Source organism: Amaranthus tricolor, chromosome 7 (assembly GCF_026212465.1).
Source record: "Amaranthus tricolor cultivar Red isolate AtriRed21 chromosome 7, ASM2621246v1, whole genome shotgun sequence".
Taxonomy (NCBI): domain Eukaryota; kingdom Viridiplantae; phylum Streptophyta; class Magnoliopsida; order Caryophyllales; family Amaranthaceae; genus Amaranthus; species Amaranthus tricolor.
In genome coordinates, this window is record NC_080053.1 from 16,104,698 (window position 1) to 16,114,247 (window position 9,550).

At 35.1% G+C, this 9,550-nt stretch overlaps 1 protein-coding gene across 1 annotated transcript; it reads left to right on the top strand.

Moving 5' to 3' along the window:
* The first annotated feature begins 1,509 nt into the window (after window positions 1-1,509).
* On the top strand, window positions 1,510-5,219 carry LOC130817821 (uncharacterized). The gene is made up of 6 exons (XM_057683735.1): window positions 1,510-1,661; window positions 1,788-1,827; window positions 2,244-2,485; window positions 2,856-2,892; window positions 2,983-3,218; window positions 3,305-5,219. Exons 1-6 carry the CDS (start codon window positions 1,641-1,643, stop codon window positions 3,926-3,928), a joined length of 1,200 nt encoding a protein of 399 aa, XP_057539718.1. The 5' UTR covers window positions 1,510-1,640; the 3' UTR covers window positions 3,929-5,219.
* The last annotated feature ends 4,331 nt before the right edge of the window (window positions 5,220-9,550 follow it).

Genomic DNA, 9,550 nt, shown 5'->3' on the forward strand with positions numbered 1-9,550 from the left:
GAAGACAAAGTATACCGCCTTCGAAAAGCTTTATACGGACTCAAACAAGCACCCCGAGCGTGGAACAGCAACATCGACAATTATCTTCTCCAGCATGGTTTCATCAAGAGTCCGAGTAAACCTTCATCATACATCAAGACACAAGGTAACAACTCTCTCATTTTTTATGCCTGTACGTGGATGATCTAATCTATACTGGCACACATCCAATGATGATCGAAGAATTTAAAAAGGCTATGATGAAGGAGTACGAGATGACAGACCTTGGTATAATGAAATATTTCCTTGGGATATAAATCAAACAAAGCCCAGGAAGAATATTTCTATCACAAGAGAAATATGCAGAAGACCTTCTCAAGAAATTCAACATGGGTGAATGTAAACCGCTGGCTACACCAAATGGCAATCAATGAGAAGTTATCAAAGTACGATGGCAAACCAAAAGTCAACGGAGCAATGTATTGAAGCTTGGTCGGCTCTCTCATTTATCTCACACATACAAGACCAGATATAGTCAACGCTGTGAGCATCGTATCCAGGTTTATGAGTTAACCGAGCAAGGATCATCTAACACCAGCAAAGAGGATTCTCAGATACATTAAGAAAATGAAAAGCTATGGGATCATGTACGAAACTGAAAAATATTTCAAGCTCATAGGATACACCGATAGCGACTGGGCTGGAAGCATGGATGATAGAAAAAGTACAAGCGGGTACATATTTCAGCTTGGAAACAAATTGGTCTCATGGTCATCGAAAAAACAGGCGACAATAGCTTTATCATCAGCAGAACCAGAGTATATTGCGGCAACAAGTGTAGCATGTGAAACAGTCTGGCTCAAAAGGATATTAATCGATCTATAACAAGCAAGAAACGCTAACTACAATGTTCTGCGACAACATGTCAACAATAGCAATGACGAAGAATCCAATGTTTCATAGCAGATCAAAACACATCGAGATACGACATCACTACATTCGTGAGTTAGTAGACAAGAAAGAGATCGAACTACAATTCTGCAAGACAGGGGAGCAGCTCGCAGACATTTTCTCAAAACCCATATCAACTGATAGATTTATCGAATTCAGAAGACAACTCAGAGTTCAAGATTTTTCAGATTAGGAGGAGTATTAAGATAATTTAGAAAAATCTAGGATTTTAATGAAACATAAAAAATATCTAAACTAAAGAATTAAAAAATTAAAAATATCTAATATATATAGTAGAAGTTCTTAGAAAAAGTAATTAAAAAATAAAAATATCTAACATATTTTAATAAATTTGTAACCAAAATCATCACTATAAATACCCATTGATGTAATCAATTTTTAACAATAAATAAAAATATCCATTATACATATTCAGTTATCTTCTTCAAATAAATCAATTCATTATTTTACCATTTAAATTTTACTTGAATAAAACTTTAAAAGCAATGAAAAAGGCGCCAATTAAGGCATCATAGCGGGATTCACCGAAACATTTTTTTTTTTCAAAAATAGAATTAAATATCATGCTTTGAAAAGGGGATAAAGAAATGTCAGAGCTGGAGAAAATACTTCTAACTTGTTACAGAGAAAGTCGTTATTCTTTAATCGAATTATCACCCATGGCTATCTGAAATTGCAATCTTTATGTCATGAAAAACCCTATATCTCAGGTACCCATTTATTTTATCTACTAAATTCTCAATTGCTTCATTTATTTTGTGGTATTACGAGTAAATTTTTGATGATATTTGTATTCTAGTACAATTAATTTATCTATGTTTTTATCTCTGCTCTAGGTATCAGGCTCTTCATACTCTTCAAGCTTACAAATTTCTGGTTAGTTATTACTTATATATCGTAATTATATCTGAATTATGTGTTTTAATCATTTCAACTTCTGGGTATTTATGCATGAATTAGATGGTAAGTTGGAATATGGGGATTTAAAAAGAGGGCTAGGTAGGCGGAAGATGGGTGGAACTGGAAATTGATATGAAAAATTTAGATTTACAGGTTTTATACCAAAATGAATGAAATTAGAGAATACATGTAGATGACTATTGGGACTTACCTATTGATTATGTAGTTTGATTCAATTCTTTTGGGATTAACGCGTTTGGATTATCTTTTCCCTGAATTTGGAAATTGTAATTCTTTCAATTTATGGGTCTTTATATTGTTAGGAGTAAAAAGTATTCAATGATTGCTGATTTTTGTATTGTTTTGATTTCCCTTAAATGGGTTGTTATAAGAACCTCCTGACATTAAGGAGTGGTTTGCAAGTTACACTTATCAATCGCCTGTATTGGACACAAATGAAGACTTGTGTTTTTCTCATGGGTTTGATGATGAAGAGAATGGATTGTATGTTGAAGACAGTGAGTATGAAGAAGAGAAAATCGGTGTAGATTTGAGAAAGCGGAACCACTCTGGCTTCCTTAAATCTGCTAAGGAAACTAGGAAGCATGAAGTTCCATCTCTTCCTGCTAGTGAGGTATGGTTCATGATGCTTAGTATTCTGTCCACATATGTTTATAAATTTAGAGGCATGTTCTTTTGGATTACTCAAAGTTTTAGTTATCTAATCTAATCTAATCTGAACTTAAAATAGAATTGAACTAAACTGATTTCTAGTTGATTGAATTGTCAAATGTGATAGCAAATATGATGCACTACACGGAACTGAACTTAAAACTGTGAATATCTATGTAAAGGTTATATTGAATGAATGTTTACAAACCTTGGCTTTTTATAAGACATGAGAGATTACATAAAAATGACAACTAAATATTACAAAGAAATAATATCAATCTAGTGACATGCTTATGTTTCCTGAGGATGATGATTCCTTGCTTTTGTTTTAGGTTCCTGGCTATCCAGAATTGCTCTCACTTACATCTGGTTTGTGCTCGATTCTCTATGTCTTTCTATTTTGTTACTTAAGCTGACATAAGCTCAAAATTTTGACTGTGGTTTTGTACTCCGATCCAGAGCCTCCTGACATCACGAACTGGTTCTCTAGTTATGTATACGAATCTCCAGAATTAGATAGTTCTGATTTTGCTGCTTCACCCTCAAATCGATACACTTTTAGTAATAAGGGCAATGGAAAGGAAGATCTTCCAAAGGAATCACCTGAGACAAAAATGAAAGATGAAATACTTAGCTGCTCCGAGACAATTACAAGGCATAGTGAAATTGAGAACAAAAACCCTTCTACTCTCCGGGTATGCTATTTGAGCTAGTGTCACTTTTTTCATTGAACCGTAGAGTATTACAATCATTTCCTCACTTATTTTTTGGAAATGTCCAGGAGGATGGCTCAGAAAGAGGCAACATGTCTTCTGAGAATGGTTGGTTTTCTGCAAGAACTTATAATCCAAGGACTTATGCAGAAAAAATCAGTGATTGCGATACCAACTCAACTAATTCTGGTGTATGCCCAAGAATCAAATCTGAAGATATGACGGCAATAGTGCATGCGGAGCAACTATTGAGCTGTAAAAGCCATTCGAGATTGCCAATAAAAATTTCGTTCAATGTTGGTAATGAAAGTGAAAAGAAGGCAGGAAAGAAATTTAAAGCTGCTGCAAATGAGTCTGGCTGGATTTCTGTAAATGGAAAACCAAGAGTAGAAAATCGCAGAAGTATAAAAAACGAGATGAAAGAATACACATCTGCAGAAACTGAGCTCAGTTTAAAGCGCAGAGCGAACACAAGGGAAAACAAGGAGAATTCTCCTGTAAAGTCGGGTTTATCTTCTGATGGGCAAAAGGGCGGCATATTGAGAAGAAAGATCCTTAGAGAAACAACGAACTTTGAGCATTCTCGTGTGCCTGTGGTTTCTGGAAAATGGAGGTGTCCGCAGAAATGTAAACCAGACTTAGGACCTCCTTTGAAGCAGCTCAGACTTGAGAAATGGGTTCAGCGGAAATGAGAAGTTTTAGTCATTAGTCATCAGAAATGTAAGCTAGTTAAGCATAAAAGAGCACCAAAAGAAAATGAAGTATGAGTTTTTAGAATAAACACTGCTCTTAATTCCCACATTTCCATTGCAAGAATGTAGGCAATATCAGTTGGGAGTTTTGGATTGTGCTTAGTCACTGCTAATGAGACTTTTCATCAGAACTTTTGTTGATGAACACCGGCACGTGAACTCTACAGCCCTCTTTATACAAGTACTTCCTCCGTTCCATAATACTTGCTACATTTTCTATTTTTGGCAATTTCATATTACTTGCTACATTTCCGTTTTTAGTAATAAAACAATCATTTAAAGTTCTATCTACCTCTATTTTTATCCTACTCTATACTCTATACTCTATAATAAAATATATACTATACTCTATAAAGTAACCTAACAACCTATTTTTCTTTATTCTTTTTCAATTAACAATAATAAAATACTATACTCTATAAAGTAAACAATCAGCTACAGTGTAGGTCAATCACTTTTCTTAATTCCCGTGCCCATGCAAATGTAGCAACAATTATAGAACGGAGGAAGTATAAGCTAACTAATAAAGGTAGGAAATAATTTACACATATTCACCAAATATTACGTTTCCTAATTTAACTTAGGAAATATTTTACTTTTCTGTACTCCCCCTCAAGTTAGATTGTAGGGTTCATCAAGGCCTAACTTGCATATTGCATTGTCAAAAGCTTTGAATGGTACCGCCTTAGTGAGGATATATGCTAGTTTGCCTTTTGATCCGACAAATGGAATGTTGATGACCCTATTTTCAAGTGCCAACCTTGCATTTCATTCTAAAATGAAGCTTCTTGGTGTTGACTATCACTTTATCCGCAAACGCGTCCAAGGTGGAAGAATAGGGTTACTAGTGTTCATCAAGATGATCAACTTGCTGACTTCCTCACAAAACCTATTGCACTTACCTCTAGGTAGTCCATCTTGAGGGGCATGCTAAGGAGATCACACTAATTGAACCCCATTGATAGCCAACGGCTATATTCCATTATCAGAAGATTTTCGCTTTAATATTCCATATTACATATCTTCCCTGTCTATAGCAATACTCTTGTAATCTTGTCTTGCATTTTATATGTGAGGTTGTCTCACCTTTTTACCATTACATTCGCCCATTGTGATAAAATACATTCATATTTTTAGTTAAGTTGATGCAAACCATATAGTTTGTTTTTAGAACATCTTAATTATTATGGAGCATTAGTGATTATCTAATAATCACCATCCTTTATTTGGATTAAGACACATTATAATTCTGTAGCTTCCTTCGTTGTAATATCATCATTAATAAAAACAAATAATTTTGTTTCTCATTCATTTTCTATTACAAATTTGGGTTCAATTTTACTATTACTACTATTATTTTATTTCTCATAATCTCTGGTTGAATTTATCACGCTTCTACGCTTTGTTTTCCCTACAAATTGGTATCAGAGCTTTAACAATTTCAACTGAGATTTTTTTTATAATGTCGACAAAATTTGATATTGAGAAATTTGATGCTAAAATTAGCTTTGCTATTTAGCGAGTCCAAATGCAAGTCGTTCTTGCCCAAAATGGTTTGAAAAAGGTTTTGGCTGGTAAGCTGAAAAAACCAGAAAGTGTAATGGAAGAGCAATGAAATGACATGTATGAAAAGGCTTTGTCAATAATCCAATTGTGCCTGTCCCGTGAGGTATTAGGTTAAGTCATCAACGCTAATAGCGCTGCTAACATATGGAGTAAATTAGAGTCTATTTACATGACCAAAGGTCTTGCCAATAAACTTCTATTAAAAGAGCGATTGTTTACGCTTCGTATGACTGAAGGTACTCCTGTTCCATCTAACTTGGATGAATTCAACTCCATTATCATTGACTTAGAAAACTTGAATGTTAAAATAGACGACGAGGATAAAGTTGTACTACTCATTGTTCCACTACCACCATCATATAGACACTTCAAAGAAATAATGTTATACGGTAATTATATTACCTTAACCTTTGATGATGTCAAGTCCAACCTGTTGTCCAAACAAAAAATTGATATCAAAATTCATTCTGAAATTTCTGGTGAAGGACTAATGGTTAGAGGGAGGACTCAAGAAAGAGGTAGTAGTAGTAAAAACCAATTTAGATCAAAATCTAGGGGTAAAAACTCTAAATATTGTCATTATTGCAAGAAAAAGGGCACGAGATCTCTAAATGTTATAAAGTGGAAAAATAAACAAGACAGAGAAGATAAGAGTAAAGGAAAACAACTCGAAAAATCCGCCGAAGCTAGTATTGTTGAGACCGAATCTGATGGGGATTGTTTTGTAGCTGTTGGGGTCTATGAATGAATGGATTCTTGATTCTGGTTGTTCTTTTCATATGTCTCCTAATAGAGACTTGTTTACCACCTATGAACCGGTTAATGGTGATCTTGTCTTAATGGGCAACGATGCTCAATGCAAAGTTTTCGGTTATGGAACAATCAAAATCAAGACACATGATGAAGTTGTAAGAACCTTAACAGGTGTCAAACATGTCCCTGATTTAAAAAGGAATCTCATTTCCTTGGGCATCCTTAAATCTCATGGGTATAAGTAGTTAGTTGAAGGTGGAGTTCTAAAGGTGTTCAAAGGAGCTCTTGTAATACTAAAGGCAATTTGATCTGGTAGTTTGTATGTGCTGCAGGGTTCCGTTGTTACTGGTTTTGCAGCTATTGCCTCATCTAATAAAGACAACACCAAGTTGTGGCACATGAGATTAGGCCACATGAGTGAGAAGGGAATTCAAATTCTTAAGAAGGAAGGTCATCTTGGAAACCATTGTACTGGTAAGGTTGAATTCTATGAGCATTGCATTTTTCGTAAGTAGAAGAAAGTTAATTTTTCGAAAGCTATTCATAGAACTAAAGGTACCTTGATTACATTCATTCAGATCTTTGGGGTCCATTAAAAGTACTCTCAAAAGGAAAATGTCATTACATGATGACTATTATTGATGATTTCTCACGAAAGCTTTGGGTCTATTTTCTCAAGCTCTAAAGTGAAGCATTTTCCACTTTTAAGGAATGAAAAACATTAATTGAGAACCAAACTGGCAAGAAGGTGAAAAGGTTGAGGACAGACAACGGCCTTGAGTTTTGTTCATGAATTTAACATTTTTTGTAAGAAGGAAGACATCGTTACACATCTCACAATTCCAGGGACTCCATAACAAAATTGAGTTGCAGAAAGAATGAACATAATTATCTTAGAGAAAGTTCGTCGTATGCTCTCTCATTCTGGTTTGGTAAAAGAGTTTGTGCATGTTATTTGATAAATATCTCACCTAATATAGCACTTGATGGTTATATTCCCGAAGAAGTTCGGTCAGGTAACCTTGTTGATTATTCTAATCTTAGAATATTTGGGTGTCCTGTTTATTCACATGTAAATGAAGGAAAATTGGAACCTCGTGCAAAGAAGTGCATTTTCTTAGGTTATGGCTTAGGGGTTAAAGGCTATCGCTTATATGACCCTGATTCTCAAAAAACATTTGATAATCGTAATATAACATTTAAAGAAAATGTCATGTTATCTTCTAGAAAGAATGTTGTAGTTTCCTCCAATGATGATCAAGAGGATGATCAAGAGAAGGTGGAGTTTGAGGTTGAAGTTTTTATTAGGAAGGAAGACGTTTCGAAATCCTCAACTACTCAAGAAGATCAAATGACAATTGTTGATGATACTACTCAGCATATGTGTCCACAAAGGCAACGTCCACCTCTACAAAGAGGCTTACCACATCTGTGGTCAATGGATGAAGATCTTCCACAACAGAGACCAAGAAAATCGACTCAACGACTTATTGAAAAATCTGCTAACATAGCTTATGCATTAATTGCTTCCCAAGAGATGGGTGAAGAGGATGAACTTAGAAATTATTCTAAGGCTATCTCATGTGATGATTCAGCAAAATGGGTTGCCGCTATGCAAGAAGAAGTCGAGAGTCTTCTTAAGAATGAAACTTGGGATCTGGTGAAGTTGCCGGTAGGCAAACGAGTCATAAGTTGTAAGTGGATTTTCATGAAAAAGAAAGGCATCCTTGGTGTTGAAAGTGCAAGGTACAAAGCAAGATTTTTGGTTCGAGGATTTGATCAACAGGAAGACATTGATTTCAATGAAGTATTTTCTCCGATTGTTCATCATACCTCAATTCATGTATTACTTGCTCTAGTTGCCTTGTGTGATTTAGAGCTCGAACAACTAGATGTGAAAACAACTTTTCTTCATGGTAATCTTGAGAAAGAGATTTATATCCGGCAGCTAGAGAGTTTCATATTCCCTGGAAAGGAAGATCATGTATGTCGTCTAATAAATTCTCTTTATGGTTTAAAACAATCACCGAGACAATGGTATAAGAGGTTTCATTCATTCATGGTTGGACATGGTTACTCTAGAAGCAATTATGATAACTATGTTTATTTTCAGATGACATCTGATGGGTCATTATATACTTGTTACTGAATGTTGACGACATGTTAATTGCAGCAAGAGATAAGTCTCTTGTTAATAAGTTAAAGGCTCAACTTAGCAATGAATTTGATATGAAGGCTTTAGGTCCTGCCAGGAAGATTCTTGGAATGGAGATTAATAGAGACTGTCAAGATGGTAGACTTTTTTCTATCACAGAGAAAGTATGTTATGAAAATGCTTGAAAGGTTTGGAATGCAAGATTGCAAAAGCTGTTAGTACTCCGCTTGCTGCCCATCTTAAGTTGTCATCTAAACAATGTCTTGTCACTAAGGAAGACAAGAGACGCATGTCAAATGTTCCTTACTCCAATGCAGTGGGAAGTCTTATGTAAGCGATGATATGTACTAGACCTAATTTAGCATATGCTGTGAGCGTCGTTAGCAGGTTCATGCACAATCCAGGCAAGGCACATTGAAAACCATTAAATTGATCCTTCGTTACTTGAAGGGTTCTCAAGAAATTGGTTTGGTATTTGATCAACATAAACCTGATCTCGGAGGTGTAGTTAGGTATGTCGATGCTGACTACAGTGGTGATTTAGATCAAAGAAGGTCACTTTTAGCTTATATTTTTATACTTTGTGGTTTTGCTATTAGTTGGTATTCTTCACTTCAAGCCATTGCGGCTTTGTCTACTACTGAAGCAGCGTATATTGCTGCCACTAATGGAATGAAAAAAGCTATATGGCTCCGAGGCTTGATATGAGAACTTGGGTTGCAACAAGATATTTTTATTGTATATTGTAACGGTCAGAGTGCTGTTCATTTAACCAAAAATAGCAAGTATCACTCAAAAACCAAGCATATTGAAATAAAGCATCACTTTATTTGAGACATAGTTGCAATAGGAGATCTTATTGTTGAGAAGATTCATACTACTGAAAATCCTGCAGACATGTTGACCAAGCCACTTCCAACAGCTAAGTTCGTTCATTGTTTAAACTTAGCTGATATCATACACATTTAAACGAAGCTTCATGACAAGATAATATTCTCAATCAAAGGCGAGTCAAGGTGGAGATTTGTGAGGTTGTCTCACCTTTTTACCATTAATTCACCCATTGTCATAAAATACATTCTTACTTT